General features: G+C 41.1%; 1 protein-coding gene across 1 annotated transcript in view; it reads right to left on the bottom strand.

Annotated features, from left to right (window-relative positions):
- The window catches only part of LOC308075814 (alpha-1A adrenergic receptor-like), a 29,206-nt gene extending 4,226 nt beyond the window's left edge, over positions 1 to 24,980 (bottom strand). The window contains exon 1 of the mRNA XM_080415784.1: positions 23,570 to 24,980. Coding sequence (XP_080271910.1) covers positions 23,570 to 24,563 — 994 coding nt within the window. The 5' untranslated portion in view covers positions 24,564 to 24,980. The remainder of the gene's footprint in view (positions 1 to 23,569) is intronic.
- Between the last annotated feature and the right edge of the window lie 1,253 nt (positions 24,981 to 26,233).

Raw genomic sequence — 26,233 nt, 5'->3', positions numbered from 1 at the left:
GTTTTGGTGAAATATTGAATAACATTCTTCCATTACCTGCACATTTATGCTACTATAATATTTTCTGTTGACAGTCTCTCATTGACACAGAACTTTAATCTGAGTTCCATCAATCTAACTAATCACCCTTGGTAATCTTGATGTAAGTAGTAACTTCTTAATTTGTCTGTCACAAACAATGTGTATACTCAGCAGGTTGACTAAATGGAATTCAGACGGAACACTATCAGACTGTGTGTGGGGACACGTAAAAGACTTAGTAAAACCCAGGACCAAGACCAGATGTTGAGGAGGACTAATGTGATGTTCAGATCATTTACCCATTCCCTTTTCCTGTGGAGCATGTCTGGAACCTATTCTACCAATAGACCAGTGGTATTTCCGTGTAGAATGTCTACAGTATGTATATTTACACAATGTGTGCCCAGAATTTTGCCCAGATTCTGATTCTGATTCTGATTCTGATTCTGAGAACATTAGCCATGTCTAGTTTGTCAACCTGTGGATATTTAGAAGAAAATAACATCTTTCTAATAGTCAATAACAATATAAGTAGTGTCCTGCTCTTCTAGAAATGAGGTTCATGAATAATACTGCTCCAATGCAGTGTGGTGATGTCATGATGATTTGATCTACAGTATATATACTGCACTATTTTCCAAAATCTCAAGGTTGCAGTTGTAAAGTAAGGGGACCCAGGGGAACAACAGACCATGGCCTACAGGTAATTATGCTCGCAAAAAGACCTCTCTGTGCTGACCAGTTGAATAATCACATGTTCACCGCTGGAGGTCGCTGATCATACCTACTGGCTACTGTAAAGATGAGTCTTAATTGTATCAGTTTAATTGTTCATGCAAACAGAACCTTTTGGCTACGAAACTGTGGTAACGACATAACAATATAGGCCTGAGTCTGTACGACAGCTTGCTTGATCGAAAATGGCCGATCTACAAGTGTAACTCCCTCCAAGCACAGACAGACACAAGTGGTTTCCTTGCTACTGATTTATTGAAGGTAACTTCAATCCCTCCAATCCACCGTGAAAACTATAAACATAAAATAAGTATGTTACATTAACATAAGATGGCGTCATGCACAGCATGTAAATTAGACATTTACCAGAGTAAAATACAGACAGTACAAACAAACAAACAAATACCTCGTTGGCTGCATGCTACACATAAAGGGAGTACTCTTCAGTCTTCAGGTCCTTATGACCCTTCTTATAACTTCAGACAGTAACCTTGGCTTTCTTATAACTTTAAGTTTAGACAGTCTCTTGTGACCAACATGACACAGAGCTTCTGCACCTTCCTGCTTTGCTGCTCGTTGCTTAATGACAAAGTCCTGTGAACCCCATTCACATGAGAGCAGACCAACGAGACACAGAACGTGACTTTGATACTTCAAAATAAAAGCATTACAACAACTTCACAAATAACCATGAAATAATGTACATAAATGTGACTTGAATAACTTCTTAATTATGAACTTGGACTTTAGAGAAATAAAACAAATTATCAACTTGTAGACGATGACAGCAGTTACACTCCCACCAAATCACACAAACCTTGACGTGGGATTTCTTTTAACACTTTTTTAACCTCAACCTTTTCTGTTATTAAACATTTACAATGAAATTTCAGGCGAAAACATTAAACATCTTCCTCTGCTTCAAGCAGAACAACAACCTTTTTATCCAGGTTTTTCAGGGTACAACTTTTTAGTTGTGGGTTTTCCCTTTTGATCAAATGCAATGTCACTAACCATCATTTTTTGTTTTCTCACCCTATCATCTGACCCTAGATAGCCTTCAGTGATACTGGCCAGCTTTTGCTGGTTGGGTGGTGCCAGATCCTCTTCTAGAAGGACGATGTCATTGACCTTCAAGTTCCTTCTGTTCTTGTGACACTTTCGTCTTGGTTCCTTGTGGCTGTTCTTTAATACTGCCGGATGCTTCGCGTGTGTTCCTTCTTCATCCTGGAATGGATTCAACTTGTACAGCTTACTGTCTTTGGTCTTGGTAACTGCTTTCTTGACGTTAGCAAGTTCTGCTTCTTTCCTTTCTTCTAAGCTTGCACTTTCACTAGTTCTTTGTTTCACACCTTTATCTTGATTTATCCTGATTTCTCCCACCTTGCGTTCCCCGCCAGGTATCTTGAGATCTTCTTGGGGCACTGGATCATCTTCTCCAGCTCTATCCTTTACTTGTTTCACTATGATGCGATGGCTGATCCCGATGGCATCGCCGTTGTCTACACAGGGATTCCCATGTCCAACAATACTCCATCCAAGGTCTGTACGCTGCGCATAAGGCTGGTTGTCATTACCAGACACAACTTCCCTTGGAAGTAGGGCTTGTGAGCAGTTGTACCCAATGAGCAGACCTACTTCGCAGTCCTTCAGATGTGGTATCTCATCTTGGAGATGCTCTAGATGGGGCCAAGCTTTTGCAGTTTCACCTGTTGGTATGTGAGTTCTGTTGGCTGGAATAAACCCACGAGTGTAGACTGGTGGTAAGAAGATTCTTTTACTGGAGTAAAAGCCTCTGACTTTTAGATTGCTTACTCTTTGGGAGCTTACTACTGTAGATCTTGTTGTCATAGTAGAGAGCTTGAGCTTGACTTGTTCTTTATCTGCTTCCAACGCTTCTGCTACGTTGTTTAGCACAAAGGTTGTGTCGCTTTGAGAATCCAACAACGCATATACAAGTATTTCCTTTGCTGGTTGAGTCGTGGACGAAAGCCAGACTGGAATTATTGCAGCTGTTTGTACGTTAGCTTCGTGAAGTATTACTCTGTTTGAAATAACTTCTTGGTACTGTGATGATTGATCATTTTGATTTTCTTGACTTGTGCTTGGCTTAGTTTGTGGTGTGCTTTGGTCATCTTTGGCTCGCTCTTCATGCAGACAAGTAGGATGCTTCCTTTTGCACGTGTCGCAGACACTCCTAATGTTGCAACTTTTTGATTGGTGACCAGACTTGAGACAACCAAAACATAGTCTTTCTGCTTTAACAAATTTGACTCTGTCTGACACTGTTTTCTCCATGAACTTCCAGCATTTGTGCAACTCATGCCCTGTCTTCTCGCAGAGAATGCATTTTATGACAGTCTTTTCATTGGAGCTTGTGGTCAGTGTCTCTTCATTGGAACTTGTGTTCAGTGACTTTGCTCCAAAACTTTGTTGTCTTTGGGACTTTGGGTTGTCAGCTTCACATTGTTTCAATGACTGCAGTGAAGTAACAGGGTTGCAGGCAATTTTTGCTTCTCTTGTTAGAAACCTGACAAACTGGCTAAAGGAAGGGAATTGGTTACTCTCTTCTTCTGTTTCAATAACCTTTCGATTCCATCTCGACGTGAGCCAATCTGGTAGCTTAGAAAGAATGTTCCTGTTCTCATTACAGTCATTTAGGATCTCCAATGTCTTGATGTGGACCATGGCAGCCTCACAACTGCGAAGAAAATCAGCAAACTCTCTGAGCTCAAAGCTGTCCTTAGACCCCATCTTAGGCCATGCTTGGAGCTTGTCTCTGTATGCCTTTGCAATGGTAAATGGGTTTCCGTATCTCTCCTCCAGAATCTCCCATGCTGCAACATAGGCAGATTCGGTTCCGAGCAGGAAGTAACCATCAAGTGCCTTCTTAGCTTGACCACCTATGTATCTTCGTAGGTAGTAAATCTTCTCTTTCTCTTGTATGTTCTTCTGGTCTATCAGTGTTTCAAAGGACAGTTTCCAGTCATTATACTTCAATGGATCCCCACTGAATATTGGAGGTTCAGGAATTGGGATTCTGTTGGCACTTAGAGCGCCTGCTAGCATCTTAACGAGCTCTGCTGTACTGTCATTGGAGGTGGTCACAACTTGTGGTACGGAAGACATATTCTTGGACAGAGGACTTGTAGGAGCAGGTACTTGGTTATCTGCTACGATCTCATGTTCTAGTAGTATGTCTTTCCGCTCTTCTTTGATGCTCCCTTGATCATATACCAGCATTCTCGCTTGTGCTGCATTAAGATTTTTCACTGTGTCCAATTTCTTTATCTTTCTCCGTTTCTCATCAAGAGTCCTTTGTAGAGCTACATGCTCTTCTTCTAATTGAGCTTTCATCTTAGCTTCCTCTTCCTCTCTCTGTATTCTTCGCTTCACCTCGTCGGTTTCTCTTTGTAAGCGATACTCAAGCTCATCTGCTTCTTGCTGTAAGCGACGCTTTCTGACTGTTGTCTCGAGTTCAGCTAACTTCTTTTTAGCTTCTGCCTCAAGGAGGTCTAATTCCAATTGTTCTCTTTCTTGTTCTTCTATCACTTTTAGAACAGCTTGGTTTGCAGCAGTGTCAGCGGCAGCGTCTTGTCGTTTTACAGAAGACCTTGAGGAATGCTCTGAGCGGCCTTTCAAGATAGAAGCGAAAGAGCTTGTATCACAGCTTGTGTTAAAGAGAGAGCCTGCTTCTGGCCATTCTGTCTCCTTTTCTGGAATCTTTCCATCCAGTCGACTTGTAGCTCTGGAAAGAATGAAAGTAGAAATCTCTACACACAGATTTACCTTTTGTCGTATGTCTTGCTCTGGAGTAGAGACTTGGCGTAGGTTATCATAAGCACATGTGACATCTGCAGAAAGCCTCTTGACTTCTTGAATGATGTCGTTAATCACTGAATCAGTCGAAGGCTCTGTCTGTGATAATGACTTCTTAGCGAATTTAACCTGTATTTTCCATTTTTCATAACTGTGTTTGAACCTTATTTGAAAAACTTTGATTTGATCCACTTGCATTTCCTTTTCAGCACCGGTCACTTGACCTTCTTCAGGTTGGGTTTGGGAATCCTTACTATCCCTATTACTGTCCCTTACCTGTACTGTAGGCTCATCAGACTGTGACATTTTTAATCACTTCTTAAATTAAACCCACTTTGTAAATACCTTTTTAAATTGTCCAAAAAAGGTCAACAGAAAATATTGACAGTAAATGAATTCTCTAGGTCAACTTTTAGAAGAACGTGTACTATGTAAATATCACTTAAATGTAATATGTAAATACTAAAGTTTTTAAATAAGTCAAAAATCTTAATTCAACTTTTGAATATTACCTTTCAAAACACTCAGTTTAAACCACTTCAAAGATGTAGATATCAAACTTAAATATCAATGGCAGTTAGAAAACTTCAATATCAAATGGCAAATACCTTCACTTATTTTTTGCAAAATCAAAAAACACTTTTAGCTTGAAAACATCAAAAGAGAGAAAAGTATTGTCCTTTTTTAACTTGGCACTTTAACTGTGACTTGTAAATGAGCTTCAATTAAATTGAATGAGCAGATAAGTCCAAACTTTTTACCACACACTCCACAGTGTCTTCAAAACCCTCTTCTTAGAGCACTGTTGTTAGTGTCCAGTTCTTTATGGCTTTGTCTTGAAAACGTTGTGATTACCTTTGTATCTTCTGTGTGTGTGTGTGTGAGAGGGGCAAGAGAGGGTGGGGGGGGGGGGGGGGCACTTCGTTTTGGGCTCATCTACCAGTCCTTGATGACGAAAACTCCGTGCAGCTGCGCTGTCAGTCCTTGATGACGAAAGCTCCACTCAGCTGCGCCTGGTCCTTTGTTCTTAACGACCGTCAATTAACGTTGTCCACTGCATCGTTGAACAGTGCGAGTTTTCACTGTAACTCCCTCCAAGCACAGACAGACACAAGTGGTTTCCTTGCTACTGATTTATTGAAGGTAACTTCAATCCCTCCAATCCACCGTGAAAACTATAAACATAAAATAAGTATGTTACATTAACATAAGATGGCGTCATGCACAGCATGTAAATTAGACATTTACCAGAGTAAAATACAGACAGTACAAACAAACAAACAAATACCTCGTTGGCTGCATGCTACACATAAAGGGAGTACTCTTCAGTCTTCAGGTCCTTATGACCCTTCTTATAACTTCAGACAGTAACCTTGGCTTTCTTATAACTTTAAGTTTAGACAGTCTCTTGTGACCAACATGACACAGAGCTTCTGCACCTTCCTGCTTTGCTGCTCGTTGCTTAATGACAAAGTCCTGTGAACCCCATTCACATGAGAGCAGACCAACGAGACACAGAACGTGACTTTGATACTTCAAAATAAAAGCATTACAACAACTTCACAAATAACCATGAAATAATGTACATAAATGTGACTTGAATAACTTCTTAATTATGAACTTGGACTTTAGAGAAATAAAACAAATTATCAACTTGTAGACGATGACAGCAGTTACAACAAGCTCACAATGCGTTGTGATGCGAAGCGCTGTTAGCTTGTAGATCGGCTATATTCGGCGAGCGACACTACTGTCGTACCAACTAAATCAGGTTTCAGCTTCCAGACTGAGACACATCTTTAGAAATCTGATTTGAATCGCATTTCAAACCACCTAGGAATGTGATTAACATCGGATTCTCACAAATCAGTTTCCATGTGTTTTTTTGCTAATCTGATTTGGGCTGCCAGTGTGAACATGGCTGGAGTGGAAAACAACCAACTTCAATAGCTCACAGAATGGCTGCGTACCAACAACTACCTATCATTGTGTTGGGCAGCACCTCATTGACAGTAATGTTAATCTATTCATTTTGTGTTGATCAAATGCAAATTTCCCATTGTCTTTGTCAGTAAATAAGGCTATGGTTAAGTGCTAAATAAATTGTATAATGTGACAAACCTCGGACACAGCTGAGCCGGCCCTCGGTTGGATAACCTTGTGCAACAGCGAATTCCCGGATGATGACCTATATGTATGCTACTAGTACATTAGTGGGACCGTTTGATTCATTTTCTACATTGGTCTGTGATATGTTTTGTAATTCTTCAAGAAAATTTAGTCTCTTTGAGTTTGTGTATAAGCTGCACTACAGTGTGAGGGAGGTGCACTACAGTATGCAACTAATGATTATGAACCGATGATTCATCTCAAGAAACAATCCATGAGTATCAGTATGGAGGTTCGTATTGACTTAAATGTTCGATTCAATAAAATTATGTCTGCAAGAGCCGTTAAATATTAGGCTCCTCTCCGATGTATCTGCAAAATAAATTATTGGACGTGCGCTGCAAGCACAAAGCCATTTTAAGTGAGATATGTGGCTTTAGAAGATTATTGAGATGAATGATGGTTTGCCTTGAGCCTGTTTTCTGGAATAGATTCCCTGGTAGTCTACAATACATCTGAAAGAAAAACCTCCCTGATTATATCGGCAATGGACAACTAGGAAAGTACACTCCTCGGGACACAGATCTCTGCCAGGCCAGGTTACCCACACCCACAATTTTGTGAATCTAATTTACAGGAAAATGATATGGAGTATAAAAAACACGTTTGACGATCATTGTTACGGAGCATTTGTGCCTAATAATCCTATATCCAAATTGGCTAATGGGAGGGCCGGCCAGGGGGCGGGTGGACGTCTGACGTCACTCTGACTCATCCATAACCATATAAAGAGTTCCCAATGCAGCTACGCCCAAATATCGAGTGTGTTGTCTAACCTCAGTGTGTCGTCATGGCATATGGGCATAAAAGGGACAAGGACTGACAGATACAGATATCTCCATATATGGGCATAAAAGGGACACAGGTAGACAGAGAGAAACAGACATCTCCATATGGGCACAAAAGGGACACAAGACAGACGGGTGCAACAGGTATGACAAAGCCCCCAACACTATGACTCAAGACATATCGGTTGGATCGGCAGTGCGACGTGGGTGTGAGGGCTGCGGAGCTGCCAGAACTACTCTAGATGTGAGGGCCGAACCTCTAGTGATAATACAAAATCCAATCAAAATGGAATCGGAAATCTGATCAGATACATCTTCATGACACAGTGTTTTTTAGAAGAAAACAGAAAATGGTGGAAAATCTGGTATGGTACTGTATGTGGAGTTGTGTCATGTTACAAGAAATGCAGGGAAAACACTTTTTTTGTTTTAACTGTATGACCTAGAGCTCAAGAGTTATAGGCCAAAAACGTGAAGAGGACGGTTATAGCACTACAATAAAGCAGATGAAAAAGGATTTGGTATGGTGTTTTTTCTTTGGTCTACTGGGAGTGTGCGTGCAAAGTTTCACTCCAATCAGTCCAGTGGTGTCCGAGATTAGACTGACAGACAGACAGACAAACGTGTGTGCACACGCACGCACGCACGCACGCACGCACGCACGCACGCACACACACACACACACACACACACAGAGGCAGAAACATAATCTCTGGCCTTCGGCCGTCCGGCCTGGCGGAAATAACTAAAACTTTTAATCACTCTAGCTGTTGTTTCAGTCTTGTGACTTAATAAAAGTATGACCTCAGGTCAGGTATGTCAAATCTGAAAAGGGTTACCCTCAAGTCTGGAACACTGTACATCTCATTAAAAGCTTTCTGTATGTCAGTGTGTGGGAGGTTTTTATCCTGAGTCTAGGGGGAGATACAGTTTACAGGAGGTAATAGCTATCCAACATGGCCTTAATACATTTGAACATTTCAATTCAAATATCTTACTTTATTACTTTTTGAAATCCAATATGCCAGGCACTCTTCCGAGTCAGATTCTGATTGTCCAGAAATATGAATGAAGTATTCAGCTATGGAGTTATTTCCCAAAGTAGTGTCACAGTGCCCCAGAAATGTCATGTACATCTCTTAGTATAGTTTAGTATAGTGGGTAGTGCCGGGGGGCAGCAGCAGTGGCTCAGTAGGTAGAGCATCCCCTTGGGAATAGGAAGGTAACCGGTTCAATGCCCAGCTCCTCCTGGGTTAGTGTCAAAGTGTCCTTGAGCAAGACACTGAACCCCTAACTGCTCCCGATGAGCAGCGTGCCTGGCATGGTTGCCTCCGTAATTAGTGTGTGAATGGTGAATGTAATGCGCAATTGTAATGCACTTTGAATGAAGGAGCAATATAAATGCACCATTTACCGGTGAATCCAGAATCCAGAAATGAAGAAAAAACATTAACAACAGCAAAACTACATAAACAATACTTCCATAAAGTCTAAAACAACACTCATATTATCAATTAGATTCTGTTCTACCGAAGTCTGCTGAGAAACCTTCCACAATATCACCAAATAAGAAGAAAATAAACTTTTAAAACACCCAGAAGGTAAACCGGCTCATGCACAAAAGACGCACACGCTTGGGCACTCACGTGCATGTGAATAAGCTCCGTTCTTCGCTCGTGCTCCTTACCCTCCTTCAAAGGGTTAGGGTTAAAGGTTAGGGTCTTAAAAGAGCACTCTTCTGCAATTCGTAACTAGCCCCAGAAATATCTTCTAAGTTTAACCCCAGAAATAACAACCCGCCAACTGTTTTTCTTTTTTTTGTACATTTACGTTCATTGCTTCTAGCGTTCATGATGTCTTGTATATATTGTATATTGTTGTACAGTATGTCTAAATGTCTTGATGAATTGAATACCCAGGACCACAATGGATGTGTTATCCTTTTAACAATCATTGAAAATCGTACCACTCTACTGTTTACAAACTGTTAAGAAAGTATGCAATCAATCAATCAATCAATCAGTCAAAAACAGTGTTTAGCTTTGTATGCAAGATTGCCCCTAGATTAATGTTTTTATATTAATAATGTTTTAGTGCCAAGGGTCCACTATGCCCTTTAAGGTACGCAAATGTATTTAAATGTGTACTGAAGCAGTTATTTTGTGATGGTATTTTGTAGCATACTGTTGTCTGCTGTTGCTGTGCAGCGTAACTGTTGTTTTTTCCCTCACCTGTGTTATATATTAGAACAATTTTAATTCCGAAGTGACTTACTCTTTTTATTGAACGCTTAAGTCTGGTCAAAGTGGTTTACTGGGTATAGAGCTCAACCGAGCTTAGAGGGTGAGCATTTGAGGTCGTTTTGGTTGTTTTGTTTTTTGTTGTTTTTATTTTTTGCATCCATTTCTGTTTGGTTTTGTTATGCTGGTTTGTACGTTCATGTCCCTGGCCTGAAGCTCTCAAGTGTGATTGTCTAGCCCTGTGTCTAGCCAACTGATTAGAAATGCTCTAAAAATAATATTTTTGTAGCCCAGCCTCTTGTCCATTAATTTAATACCCTCAGTGGGGAACCAGGCCTTATATTGTGTCAGGGATCTGCTAAACGTCCAATTGGAGTGGCGTAACGGCCGTTTATAGCATTAGGCTCCTTAATGTCACAGAAGGAAAGGGATATCATGTTTTTTTTGGATGGGTTCAAACATCGAAATGGGGATTTTACAGGTTGCTGCTGATTATTAATCGAGCTAGACTCTGTAACTTGTAACTCTAACTCTTGTAACAGGAATATGATCTATAAACTGGCCATGGAAACAAATTATTTAGAAAGAGTCAAATAGATTGTAGCAGTCCATATAAATGCAGTCACATAACAAAAATGGAGAGACACAACGACTGAGAGAAACCGAAAGATATGAAGGAATAACCTAGCTTTAATGGCAGTAATGCAACCCCACTACGCGTTCCCATTCACAGACGTAACTCGTGTGGTTATGTAATCTCGTTTAAGTGGCTGTCTAGGAGTGGAAATAGCATGTGAAAATGCCATCCCCTAAGAGGAAACCCATTCATGTGTGGAACACAAGGCCAACACACATGCAGAGAGCATACTCCAGGGTCACCTCAGAATTTAGACACCCACACACACACACACACACACACACACACACACACACACACACACACACACACACACACACACACACACACACACACACACACACACACACACACACACACATTCTTTATCTCTGTCTCTCTCTCTCACACACACACACACACACACACACACACACACACACACACACACACACACACACACACACACACACACACACACACACACACACACACACACACACACACACACACACACACACACACACGTTTCCTCTCATTAAGCCATCAGAAGTTCAAGACTCTAGATGTAATGTAAACATGCCGCTCTACCACTATGCATTCCAAGCAAGCTGCAGCAGATAGGCATTTGGGTGAAAAATGGTAATGCTGTTGTTGCTGAAGGCCCCATGATTGCTGCATGTCTCACGCAGGGTGGCGTGACATCCCGAATGTCCTAGCAGAATATTAGTGCATGGTGGTTTACTGTGGGTAGGAGCTGACAGACAGATGAGAATGCTGTGAGGCTTCGCTGGAGAATGTGTTTTAACAAATGCACGTGTGTGGCTTTTTGCATTGTCTTTCCATGAATCCTACATGTTACGTGCCATATCATTGCATGCACGCGTGTTCATTTTGTCTCTAAAGTTTCCCATGATTGCCGCATCTGCCACACCTGACTGTTACTGGCCCATCCGTCCTTCAATCTTCATAAGACTATCAGCTTCTCCCCTCCTAGAACGCCAATCACCTGGCTCGCACTTCATTTTAAGCTGCACCTGTTTTTCTGTTGCACCCTCAGGTATTAATAATAATAATAATAATAAACTTTATTTGTATAGCACCTTTCATGACATGAAATGCAGCTCAAAGTGCTTTACAGAGCAAGAATACAATTACAGTTAGAACCAATTTAACAATAAAGCAAACAAAAATAAAATAAAATAAAATAAAAGCAAAGGCAAAAGCAAAGGCATAAAACAACATTAAAATAGGGAATACAGTGAGGAATTAAAAATCAACCAAAGAATCAGCTAAAAGCAAGAGTGAAGTAATAGGTCTTGAGCTGTGCTTTAAAGCTATCGACAGAGGCCTGTCTTAGGTGTAATGGGAGTTTATTCCACACTGTCGGTCCGTAAAAGCAGAATGCTGCTTCACCGTATTTTTTATATGTCATTGTAGGCACCTCGAGCAGGTCAGCACTTGAAGACCTGAGGGCCCGGTTTGGAACATATCTCTCTAGGCAGTCAGAGAGGTAGGTAGGTGCCAGACCATTTAGAGCTTTATAAACTATTAAAAGAATTTTAAAATCAATCCTAAAAACAACCGGGAGCCAGTGTAGTGAAGCAAGAACTGGAGTGATATGTTCTCTCATCCTGGTTTTAGTTAAAATTCTGGCTGCCGCATTTTGAACAAGTTGTAATCTGTCAGTTGTTTTCTTTGGCAGGCCAGAGTAGAGTGCGTTGCAGTAATCAAGCCGAGAGAAAACAAAAGCGTGGATCAGCGTCTTTGCATCGTCTAACGACAGATAGTCTCTAATTCGAGCAATATTTCTAAGATGAAAGAAAGCAATCTTGGTGACATGATTAATGTGTGTATTGAAATTCAATTCAGAATCGATAATCACCCCCAGGTTCTTTACTGTGGTGTTACTTTCTACAGCCAGGTTACCAAGTCTACTTGTTATTGATTCTCTCTGCTCACTGGAGCCAATTATGAGAACTTCTGTTTTATCCTCATTTAGCTTAAGAAAGTTCTCACTCATTAGACCTCCTACATTGCTGTTTGACATATTGTTATATTTGTCATAGTTTGATCTGTGCCAAACTCAGTTTGGGTTGTCTGGCCTTTTTTATCCTTTGGGGTAACAACAACACACATGGGTTCATAGCTTGTTCCTCTAGGTAAGAGGTGATATCCACCATCTGTTTGTTTAGACAGAATAGGTAGCGTTTTCATTTGTTTGTTTTGGTTATCAAAACTTTTAAAGGGTTTAGTTAATCAAGGCTTTGTTTTACTTGGTTTTTGATTTGGCTTCACTCGTCTTTCCCGAAATGTTTTGCTAACTAAAAAGAAATGGCGTAAAAATAACGTGTGTCTGTATGTTCTTTTTTGCCTAATCTCATATTGTAATAAATATTTTGGCCAGATCAAGGTTGCTTAATCATGAGGAAAACCCATGTGTGTCAAAACCGATCTGCGTCCTTCTTATAATTAGAATGTTCTTACATTTTAATTAGTAACATTATGTCCTACAGACAATAAAGGCATTTTTAATCATATCCATGGGCTCATCATTATTTGGGACTCGGGAGTGTGCTTTAAATTAGCCTAAGGGCTTTCTTGTCTTCCAGATGAAGGTTGCTGTTGTACGTAAGGGAAATTGCGCAAGGACAATTGTGTTGCATTATAGCTAGCCTAATAACCATCATAGGAATTACAGGGAAAGGGATCACTCCCAAGAACAGTGGTGGCTGTGGTAGGAGAACGATGACACCGGTCCTGTGCCAGTGAAGAATCTAGCTTCCTAGATTCCTACTCACTGGTTTTCTCACGGTGCCTCTCCTTGCCTTGGGAGTGGGACAGGCCCCCTGCTTGTCATTGTGATGAATGTGTACATAAAGTACTATGGGAAGATACACTTTATTCATTAGGGCAGTGATTCTCAAACTTTTTCATGTCAAGGACCCCCAAAATGTATTTGGCCGTGGACCCCCATCTAAAATATTTTTGTTCTAGGGAGCCCCAGAAGCAAAGATTTGAATGTTCGCTTAAAAAATATATATATATATATTCAATGGTTTGCACAAATCTTCACGTTTAAAAAAAAATAGTAGATTTGCAAGCTCAGCGCACTATGAGCTTGTATATCTGCTATTTTTGAATAGCCAAAGTATAAAAGGTTAAAGTGGTTAAAATTATTGTGATGCTATATTAACACATTTTGCTGGGGACCCCCTGGAACCCCCCGAAGGACCCCTGGGGGTCCCCGGACCCCACTTCGAGAACCAATGCATTAGGGTATCCGATGAGCTGTACGACTGGCAGCTGTGGTCCCACTCCTACACTCAAAAGATGGGCTAGTGGGCTGATTACTCTAAAACCAAGCAGCAGTGGCTCAGGAGATAAGAGCGGCTGCTTGGGAATTGGAATATTCCCCGGCTTGGAAGGAAGGAAATGTCCTTGAGCAAGACGCTTAACCTCTAAACTGATCCCATTGAGCAGGTTGGTGCCACGCATAGTTTCCTCCACGTCGGTGTGTGAATGTGTGAATGTAATGCACAATGTAAATTTTGGATAAAGGCACTATATGAATGCATCATTTACCATTTAACACAGGAGGACTGGTGGCATGACAATTCAATGTAGTTACGAGAGCGGTCGCTAACAAACCTACGCCTACTGTTTTGGAAACCAATCCCGTCAGGATAAAGTCTTTGCATTGGTTATGCAATTCATGTCTTCCCATCTAAATCCTTACAGTTTACAATGTTGCTATATACTGTAGTATATAGCAGCTGCAGCATCTAAATTGACACAGACGTCCCGGATTGAAAGGTATAAAGACGTAGAGGGTAAACAACGTCTAAAATGGGTTAATTGAGAAACTACATGACATTTTGATGTCACAAGATGCTACGGATGGATATCTCGGCAGATCTCCAACGCAAGACTATCCAAAAGGAGCCCGTCTTTGGGGGTTTTGTTTTCGTTAAACATGCCCCTTTAAGTGTGTTTATGTTGAAAGTCTATAGCCGGCAGTGAAGCCAGCTGCAAGACAATGGCATGTGGATAACTGTGTTTTTTTTTGTTTTCATGCACCTCCTCCACCTTCCTGAGCTCACTCATCTCACTACGAAACAATGGGACACGTTAATGCAGCGAGACATCCTGTTGTTGTCAAAGATGGTAACGAGTGAAGCTGAGCCACGTAAACACACGCTTACAGACAATAGCAGACTGTTCTCCGAAAGCTCCCCACATCCTATAGCGTATCACACATTCAATAAATATGATTAAAGTTTCTCGATATGATAAGACACGAGGTGTTATTGCTCCGGCCGATTGCTTCCAGTGAAACCGCGCCACGGGGGCTATTTCTAGAGCTTGATGTCTCCAGGGAGCGTACCGTTATGGCACTGCCCTGTGCCCTGTGGACTCTTCATCACAGCTCTGCTGTCTCCTTCATCACAGCTCTGCTGTCTCCTTTCTCCACCAACGCTTTGACACTTAACGCGCTCATTATTCTTCCTTCCCAAACACTGTTTCAATTACCCTGAGAGCACAGAGGCCAGCAGTCTCAACGCGTAAGCATAACACACACACGCGCACATGCATGTGCGCGCGCACACCCACACACACACTCACGCGCACACGCACACAAAAAGACATGGAAACAGGCATATATAGCACATACACACAGCAATTAGCATAAACGCACAAATAACCTTATGCATAGAATAGATATATTGCACATAATATGGCCTGCATACACATGCATGCAGCACATGCACATGCACACACGCACACACACACACACAGACACAGACACACACACACACACACACAGACACAGACACACGCACGCACGCACGCACACACACACACACACACACACACACACACACACACACACACACACACACACACACACACACACACACACACACACACATATGCACACATGCGCAAAGCTTTGCATAACACTTCAAGGCAAGGACTGGAATATTCTGTCACATTTGGTGCATGCTGCCTGCATGGGTCGATAACTGAGAGGTTCTTCATGGGTCATTAACATCTGTGCTTTTGGGTGTTTAAGTGCCTGGGGAATTATCCCCTGAGGACTAATGATTTCTTCAAGTGAGATGTGTGACTGTGAACTCAAGGGATCTATTAGATGCATAAATTCAAATAGATTAGTGATTCAACTAATTTGTTATAAGGAATTCCTGCAATTCTAATTTGGCTGATAAATGTGTGAATGTGGGTGAATTCCTGATACCAAAGCAACAAAAATGTTCCATTAAGTTTATTATTACTGTAATATCTCAAGGCAATTTAGTGAGACTGAAACATTTATTTGCTGGGGAAACATGAGCCCCGAAGTGAAACATTTTTGGGAAATGGCTACATTAGACTTGTTTCTAACATTAGACCTAATTTAATCTAATGTTGTTAGAGTCAACACACTTGAAGTGTAATGTTTACATAATGTGATACTTAGGAAAACAATCAGCCAGTCACAAACTTCAGTGTACACAAAAACAAGAGCAATGAAACAAACCTAAACTAAGTTGCTCCGGTCACTGATTATTTTCATCAGGATCAGCCAAAACCGATACATGTTTTGTGCATAAGGAGAACAGAAACTGCAAATATTTCCAAAATTATCTCTATATTTAATTTACTACCAAAAAATAAAGCTTTTCCATTCAGACACATTCCAGACTGGTGTTATAGGGCCTAGCAGTGGCGGCCATTTTGTGGTTCCACAGATAGAAAGCCCATATTTGTTTTCCATAGAGATTTCCGAAAATATTTATATTAATTATTCTAAGCCTGGAACCAAGCCATCCAGCCTCCTGAGGAATCATGACCATAAAATATTTGATTCTGTGCCAAAAACTAATTGAAAACCAAAAAAAAAATTATTTATTAAATATAGTATATAATATAATTAAATATTCAAATATTTTTTGACACAGAATCAAATCAGGTCATGATTCACAAGGAGCATGGATGGCTTGGTTTCAGGCTTAAAATAATCCATATAAATATTTTCGGAAATCTCTATGGGAAAAGTTATTGGGCTTTCTATCTGTGGAACCACTGCTATGCTGTATTTTCAGGAAAACCTTCCTGTAAGGGTGAGGGCATGGATATGATGCATTCATGTTGCAAAGGTAATATTTGTATATCACTTTAAGGCACCAACATCTACAGCTTTAAAAAAAAAGAGATCAGCATAAGGGTAAAATATTACACCATGCTGTCATGGAGTAGGCTATGTATTTTGTTAGAGCTGTTGTGTTGGAAATAGCTAAACTTTTGAACGAGCTAATGGCACAGTGAGTCGAGATGACATCAACAGATAATATAAATGCAGCAATTAGAGAAGTCGGCTGTGTTTGGTTGGCCCCTCCGTTTCACATGATGGACCCTCTGCTTTAGAGTCTCCGGTGGGATCTGACCTGGCTAGGATCAGCTTGTGATGGTTTTGACATGATATGAATCAGAGAAGTGCAGTGGACAGAGAGGACAGAGGCAATCACGCATAATATCACCCGCAGAAGGGAGGAGCTGGGTAATAATGAGTTTGAGACGGGAAATCCCATTCCGTGGGTGGAGGTTAAAGACGGCAGGGAGAGTGAATCTATATCCGCCGCTGAGGTTTTGACACTGAGCCACACAGGAGCTTGGCTTGGCTTGAGACAAAGACGTGAGCTTACATTACATTGTGGTATCATTGTGAGCATTTTCTTCTTCTCCTTTTTTTTTTACATATCACATTTTTAACCACTGATGTCCTATTTCAGGGTTTTTTAAGTTGGTGGTCCGTGGACCACTGGCAGTACGTGAAGATATGCATGGTCCCTGATCATGCATTCAGTAATGTAAAAAAGTGAAGATTTTATTTTTCTTTCTCTCTCTCTATTTTCTTTTTGTTCCTCTTTTCTTCAGGAGAAACTTAGACCACAGCTGTTGGGACAGTGGAATTAAAGACATTATCATTATTATCAGTGGTCATTTGAGGAGGCTTGTGCTTCAGTTCCAACAGTACTTCAAGCTTAACTACTATACAGAAGAGGCTCATTAAGATCCACAGACTCATCATACATGTATGATACACAGCACATGTATGATACACAGCACCAATGCACCATGTGAAGTTCTGGATGAGTCAGACAGAATTTCCAGAGCTTACAGCAAAAGTATTATTATTATTTTGTATTTCTTTACATTTGCAACTACATATCTGTGTTCCTGTCCACCACTATATAACCAAGAATAGACTGACTGTGTGCACCTCAAGAAGAAACCTAATCTTAACCCATGTCCAAACCCGATACAACAGTGGTTCCCAGGTTGATAGTCAGGATGGTGGTGCCTGGCTCGCAATGAGCGAAACCCCTGCCCTAATTCATACTTTCACATTGTTTAAAAAAGCTTGGTGTGAGCTTGTAGATCTGCCATTTTAGTTTTGAAGGTTTGTGAAAAAGAATTAAATAAATAAATAATGAAACTTTTTTTTGCCTAAAATGACATGCCCAAAATAGGGACACCAGGTTGAAATATATTTTAGGGTATACACTGGAATTGTCCAATGATATAGTTAATAAAAATACGTCATAACTGTTTGTATAGTTGTATGCAATAATGTGTGGTTGTCACAAAATACTTAGAGATGTGTGAGAGAAGGTTCAAGGTTCAACTTTGTCAGCAACACTAATTACAAAGTTGTGCACTCAAACGAACAAAAAAGTTGTGGTAAAGGTCGCGTGACGGCCAGCCATCCACATCTCCATGGCGCCATCTTGGGAAGACATATTTTTTCATATAGTTTTGTTGTTAATGTGAATCATGTGGATCTCCGTATCCACGTAAAAATGGAGGAATCGATGGCGCCATCATTATATAATTTGCCGAACATTATTTGGGGTCATTTCGGAAACTTGACATAACGGACTCTACACGCAGTTCTGTCAGGTTCTCCTCTAGACTGTGGAACCATTGACACACATGTTTGTATGTCAGAAACTGAAACAATGTGGGCTATTTGCATTTTCTTTTGCAGTAAAGATCGCCGGGAACGGGACTCAAACCCGCGATGCACTGTCAGGCTACATTGGAGCCTAAGTGTCGGGGCCATTGTGTTGTGTTTTTAATTGTGATATGGATCTTCCTGGGTCTGAAATAAAGATTGATTTGAATTGGCTATAGAGCCACGAGGTAACAAGCCATTAGAGGATTGAAGTATTAACCGGATGAGTACTACTGAGATTGGCCTCTATTTTACAAGGGAGTCCTGGCCAAGAGAGCAGCAAGTAGGCTTTACAACATACAACAAGTAGGCTACAATACAATACAATACAAAACAAAAGCGAAAACTTTTAAAGTCTAGATTATTAACCTTTTAAAATCACCCAAAGGGATACAGTGCTCCAGTTTAATGTCTTTCTGGAGCTAATTCCAGGACCATGAATTGTAAAAACTAAAACTAATCTTCCTATGGAGAGGGACGGTAAAAACAAAAAGTGGCAGGTTCTATGAGTAGAGATCTAAACTTTTCCAAATAGAAAGGCAATTTAAATAGCCAGAGAGTTGACCAATGATGGCTTTATGAATACAAATGTGGCAATGAAGTCAAGCCATACAAATACATAATGAAGTCAGACCTGCACTGTCATACAGATTACAGCAATGTGTAAGGCATTTAGCATTTGAGTTAAAGCGTAAGGCTCCATGGTACAGCAGGCAGTGTCTAAAACTGTCTATAGCCTGAAGGGTGGTAGCAGTGGCATGACACATCCATAATTAATCACTGTGAGAAATGTGGCTACGCTTGTACCAGAATCACCTATGGTTAAATTAATTATGGGTTGTAAAGTATCTCTATGCGACAGCTAGTCTTGGTACTACCAGATTCAGAACACTGCTGCTCAGGTCCTTACTAATAGCAAGAAAGTATCATATCACTGTCTGTCCAAAAAACATTAAAAAACAAACCTTTGTTTACACAGCATTGATTGGTTAAGGACCAAAATGCATTTCTGATCCTGTGCTACAATAAACTGAACAGGCTTGCACACTGACAGATAAAGGATTAGGCTCTTGGGAGGCATAAATCTATTTAGTTACAAAGTGCAAAAAATAATCTTAAGTGCAAAAGTGAAAAAATAAGTTTGGGTGTGAACCGAAACAACCACTCTTCTTTCACTTTTGCCCTTTGCAAATACATATACGTATATTTTTGCATCCCAAGAGCCTCATCCTTTATCTGTCAGAGTGTGAACTTCAATGTTGGCCTCTCACACCTGGCTTTAGCTTTCTGCCTTGAGTTTAAAGCGCAGACTTTTCTACTTCATTTGATCTTGTGCTACACCATGAAACATGCAGACTTCTCAGGTCGTCTCAGGTCTGCTTTCTGAACTCAGAGTCAGTAATAAACAGGGAGAAGTAACTTTCAGTTTTTATGCACTACATATCTGGAAGGTGGAACAAACTCACAGAAAACTGAAGGTCTGCTGTTCTTTTTCAGTAAATCAAACCTTAAAGGGATAGTTCACCCCCAAAAGGCCGGTCATCAAATTATTGGCTTAGGAATGCGATGAAAACAAATAAATATCCATGAATTCAACTCTCCATGGGGTGACTAATCGATAGAAATAAAGTCATTTTGGGGGTGATCTATCCCTTTAAGGCGGCTGGCTAATACTGAAGTTTTTCTTCTCCTTTTTTTAATAATTTCTACAGTACGGTACTCAAAACATAATTCTGTTTTATTTCAACTTCTTATTTTTAAATGTATTCAAATGTCCTTTTATAAAATGTGTCTTAATGCTCTGTGTCTTAATGTTTGTTTGTAAAGCACTTTGAATTGCCTTGTTGTTGAAATGTGCTAAACAAATAAACCTGCCTTGGCTTATCGTTTGCTGATTAGTGCGTGTGTATGTGTGCGCATGTGATGTAGGCTGACAGACAGACAGAGATTTTGTGCATTTATCTTATTGAAAGATTTTTTCAAAAAACTGTTAGGATTTAGAAATCATTTTTAAGAATCGCCTCAGGTCTTAATGGGTTAAGGTGAATGGCATTTTACAATGATCTATCTCCATGCAAAATGAAATTACCAATTTAACTGCTAGTCACATTTATTCTTCCTACCTTTTCACTTATGATAACAAAACTGACTGCTGCTGAGTGTGTATGTTTTCTTTTTCTTTCTGACAGACAAGGGATGAGGAGGCAGGGGCTAGTGCCTCAGGGGAGGGCTTGTTTTGAAACACAACAGCTTATCGTAATTCCCATTACTTATCAGTAGGCACTCATGCGGCTTAATAACTCTATACTGTACCTGAGCAGAGACCCTTGGAAAACAAGGATTGGCTACATTTCATTTTCTGAGACTTAAAAAATGTATTGCAGGTGCACACTCATACACTATGTAAGCACATATACACACTGACCCACACATATTTGCATGCATGTGTGTGTGTGTGTGTGTGCATGCACGCAGGCACGCACACACACACACACACACACACACACACACACACACACACACACACACACACACACACACACACACACACAGTAAAATGATAGAGAAGTAGACTATATATGGATAAAGTGGTTAAATGACAAAGCGGATATAGATTAACCAGTGAAACTGGTTGGATTTACACAACACATGTGATTTCTTAGTTTCAACCACAGTCAATGGGTTAATTATTTCACACAAAAAGACTCTCTCTCTTTCTCTCGCATGAACGCAAGCGTGCGTGTGCGCGCGAGCGCACACACACACACACACACACACACACACACACACACACACACACACACACACACACACACACACACACACACACACACACACCCACACACACACACACACATTATGGGCTATCATCAGCACTCAGAGATGCCAGTGACCACAGTCTGTGGTCTGTGGTTTCACTCTCCAGACCTCACTGCACGAGGCCTTGCTTGAGGGACAACAACCGCTCTTTGATCTGAGCAAAGTCAATAAATGACTTTTTTCTAACCCCTTCATCACAACATGCCCACAGCATGAGCATTTCACCACAGTATATATTGTTTAACTCCCTCTGTCGTTCCCTAAACAGCCATGACAGCCTTGTCCAGAAGTATTGCCAGTCAGTGATATTTAGTAGAGCTCACTAGATCCAGTTGTCAGGGCTGATTTGGTGAACACAACGCAGTTCCTATGCACTCAGAACCCATACTCTTTGAGAATTAAGAAGATTAACTAAGACTCTTGAGAATAATACAGAGATTGTGCTATTACTGTATATGTAATGCGTTGTGAGATTTTGATCTGCTACTTTTTTTGTAGAATATTCGCCCTTAAAGGGATACTTCACTCTCGGGCCGGGGACACATTTAAAAAAAATATTAAAAATAAATGAAAAAAGTTATGGAAAATTCATGGCCCCCTCACGCATTAGAGTGTCCTACTAATGCGTGAGGGGGCCATGAATTTTCCATAACTTTTTTCATTTATTTTTAATATTTTTTTTAAATGTGTCCCCGGCGGGAGAGTGAAGTATCCCTTTAACATGCTCAAAGTAGGGATGCCATTCAAAGTGTTTAAAGCAGCCTCAAGTTCAGAGCCAGATTGTCTCTAAAGTTCTAAACAGATAGCTTTTGATCTTAAGGGTTTCAGTGATTTAGGATTCATGCATTAAACCAGTTCCTCAAACATGGATCATGCAACAGTGACCATAACAATAACCATACTAACCATACCCAGATGGTGCAAAGTTACAATCTTGAGAAATGATGCAATCTCCCAAGGCCACAAGGTAACATGGGTTCATGAGTCTAGCTCATCAGAAACAAGTTTGAGCACCTACTGTAGCTGCACACTAACCAATTTTGCCATATGCATGCATTAAACCAGGGGTCGGCAACCGTTTCTTGATAGTCAGTGTGCCATTATTTAATTATGACACCACATCAAAATGTAATATTTCCATCTGATTTTGATTGTCCATAGGCTAACAACCTTTATTTTGTTCTTCTTCTTTAGAATATTTTCTTTCACATCAGGATGTAATGATCATTAGACTCAATAGCCAAGAGCAATAACCCACCTATCTCCCAGACTCCATCTCCAGTTAGAGTTAGGAGTTTGAATGAATGTAGAATTATGTGCAGGATGTAATTTGTATATAGATGTGAGGGGACTTCATTTAACTGACTAAACTCTTTCCGAATGTTTAATTTTTAAAGAAAAAACCTCTCTCTCTCACACATATGCCAGTGTGCCAGCCCAGTGATCACCCTCCCCTGTGCCAAACATTGGCAAGGTTGCCTACCCCTGCATTACACTGGGCAGTCTTCACGGTTCACGCTCAGGAGCTGTCGTGTAGCATTATACAAGTCTGCCAACTGTATTTGCCCAAATGACAACTCAGAGCAGTAAAAACTTGAACAAAGCGAGAGACTGTCTCTTGTGCCAGTTATAGATTTGATTCATAATAGGCCTGTGTGCCAGATGCCAACAAGTGCTTCCTATGCGACATTATAATCATTACTGTAAAATCCATCCGGCCCAAGTTATTAGCTAATTGAATATATGGCTGATTTTATTTTGGCAGGTGTTTAAATGTAGTTTTACATTGATTTGATATTTTTCATTGTAGATTGCAATTTTGATAATCTGCCAAATTAACTATCTCTATGCATAGGGATTAGTAGACATCCCAAATGGGAAATATACATCTGTCTTAATAGCCTTTATAAAGTGTAGACCAATGGTTCTCAAAGGGTCCTTGTGGGAGGTCCAGGGGGTCCCCAGCTAAATGATAGATAGTTATTAGTTACTATGGAACCAAATAGGCTAGATAGACCCTTATGGGTCTGTAACTCAGAGTGTACAAATGAAACCAAATGGACCTGCATTTGGTTCAATTTGTACACTCTCAGAGCTAAATGAACATTGATTTTACAAAATGAATTGGGGTCCCAGAGATAGAAATGCCGTTAAATGGGGGCCGTTAAATGACATATCTTTTCAAATGGGGGTCCGCAGGCTAATAGCCTATGTGTCAATTTGGGGGTCCGCAGGCTAATAGCCTATGTGTCAATTTGGGGGTCCTTGATATGAAAAAGTTTGAGAACCACTGGTGTAGAGTAGACACACTGCATGATGAACTGTTATACTTTGAACCTACCTATGGGCAAGGCGAGGAAGAACGGCAGCCAGCAGAGTGTAAACATGCCGACCACGACTCCCAAAGTTTTAGCGGCTTTTTTCTCCCGGGAGAATTTCAGGAGTTTGACGGTGAGGGAGCTTCGCGCCTGGCTGGCGCGGCTCTTGCCGACGCCAGAGCCGGACTGATCGTCCTGCGCCTGGGATCCCTTGTGGATCCGGAGCGTCAGCTCGCCGGAGTTCATCCTCTCGCGCATCACGCCGGCCTCCAGGTTCTTGGTGGTCCGCTTGGCGACGATGTACACCCGGCAGTACATGGCCAGGATGACGACGAGCGGGATGTAGAACGAGCCGATGGAGGAGAACAGCGCGTAAAAGGGATCCTCGGTGATGCCGCACTCCGTGTCGTCCGGCGACGGCGGCTGCTTCCAGCCGAACAGCGGTCCCACGGAGATGACCAAGGACAGCACCCACACGCCGACCATGGCCAGCAGCGCCCGCCGCTCGGTCACGATGCCCGGGTACCGCAGCGGGTGGCTCACGCCGATGAAGCGGTCGATGGAGATGGCGCACAGGCTCATGATGGACGCGGTGCAGCACAGCACGTCCACCGCCGCCCAGATGTCGCAGAACACCCGGCCGAACACCCAGCGGTCCAGGATCTCCAGCGTGGCGGACACCGGCAGCACCGTGGTGCCCAGGAGCAGGTCGGCGATGGCCAGGTTGATGATGAAGTAGTTGGTGGGGGTCCGCAGGTGCTTGTTGCACACCACCGACAGGATGACGAGGATGTTGCCCACGATGGCGAACACGACCAGAGCCCCCAGGATCAGGGCGAGCGGGATGGCTCGGGTGAGATCCAATTGATCACCCAGATGGTCCGTTTGGTTGCCCGCCGTGGAGGAGTTGCTGGAGAAGTTAACGGGCGGTGGTGGTGATGTGCCCACTGTCCCATAGTCCAGTTCCGAGGAACCGTTTTCCCAGGAGCTTGTCGCATCGTCAATGCTCAGATTCATGTTGACTCGAGTGGTCCTCCATAACAGTATTCAGAAGTTGTATTCACGGTGGGATTCGATCGCGGGAGCTTGCGGTGTCTAATCAAGCGTTGTCACCAGGTAAGCCACCGAGACAGCTGTCCAACCCCTCCATTCGAGTGGTAAAATTTGAAGCTCCAATGCGTGCCTTTTAGTTTTAGTAGTCCTATAGTGACGCATTAATAGGGAGTGAAAATGACAGAGAGGCAATAATAACTGACGCCTATCTGTCAAAAATACACGTTATATATGTTGCCTAAGTGGCAGTAGCCATTGTGCCCCTATAAGTTAACAAACGAACTATCCAAAAGCAGTGCGTAATTATAGTTTTTGAAGCATTTATAAAAATGGTTGAAACATTTAGTTGTGCAGCTCTTTTCCATATGCAGTGCTGCTCTGTCTCTCCTCTCTCCCTGAATGAAGCATGGGCTCAATGGAGCACACAGGGGGGTACAGACAGTAGCAGCAGTGGTGGAAAGTAACTAAGTACATTTACTCAAGTACGGTACTATTTTGAGGTCTTTTTTTTACTTTACTGGAGTATTTCCAGTTTTCAGAACTTTTACCTCAACTCCGCTACATCTCAGGCAAATATTGTACTTTTACTCCACTACAATTATATGAAAACTTTAGTTACTTTGTAGATTTGTATTATTATTACAAAACACATTAAAGGTAGTGTAAGTGATTTGCAAAGTTTCAAATAATTGCAAAATGGGTATATGTTCTGATAGTACTCGTTACTATAGGGTGTCCTGTCCATATAAAGAGTCTCCATGTCTCTCCAGCTCTTTATAAAACAGAAAATGTATTTTGTAGTTGTTTTTTTTTTGTAGTTCTTTTCATTTCCAATTTTATCCAACCAGGACAGAGAACTCAATCAGGATACAGATTAAACAAGTGAAATTGGAAGTGATGACACTAAGAAATGAGCATGCAAAATTGGAACTGAAAACTATACAAATTAAGCTTAAAAATGGGTACTTTCTCCTGATTGGCTGAGATTTTGACACCTACCGAAAAATGTATTTTCTGTTTATTAAAGAGCTGGAGAGACGGGGAGACTCCTGTTACTGAACAAACACTCTATAGCAATGATTACGATCAGAATATAGTATTTTAACCTTTAAAAAAAATACTTTTTGTTTTAACCAAAAAATATCACTTACCCTACCTTTAACCACTTCAGACCTATATATATTTTGGCCATTTGAAAATAGCAATTGTGAGCTTGTAGATCGACTATTTTCAAAAAATGTGCTTTAAAACTTGTGAAATGGGTCATTCTGCATAATGAGTACTTTCGACTTTTGGTACTTTAAGTACATTTTTATACCAATACTTTTGTACTTTTATGCAAGTACATTTTGAATTCCGGACTTTTACTTGTAAACAGAGTATTTCTACATTGCAGTATTGATACTTTTACTTAAGTAAAACATGTGGGTAGCCTACTTTTCCCACCACTGTTCTCACCAGGCAGTCACCACACCACAAGCTTTCCAATGTGATTAGACAAACATAGAGGCAAAAAATCGGAAGAGACTCGAGTATGACGCAACGTCCCTTAATTAGAACCAAAAAACACGTGGCAGGTGGCACCACAAAGGGCATTCAATTATACAGTATGTACCTCAATATCCTCTTATCTG

This window comes from Gymnoscopelus braueri, assembly GCF_963280865.1.
Source record: "Gymnoscopelus braueri genome assembly, chromosome: 20".
NCBI classification, from domain to species: Eukaryota; Metazoa; Chordata; class Actinopteri; order Myctophiformes; family Myctophidae; genus Gymnoscopelus; species Gymnoscopelus braueri.
This window is presented reverse-complemented; position numbering and strand designations above follow the sequence as displayed.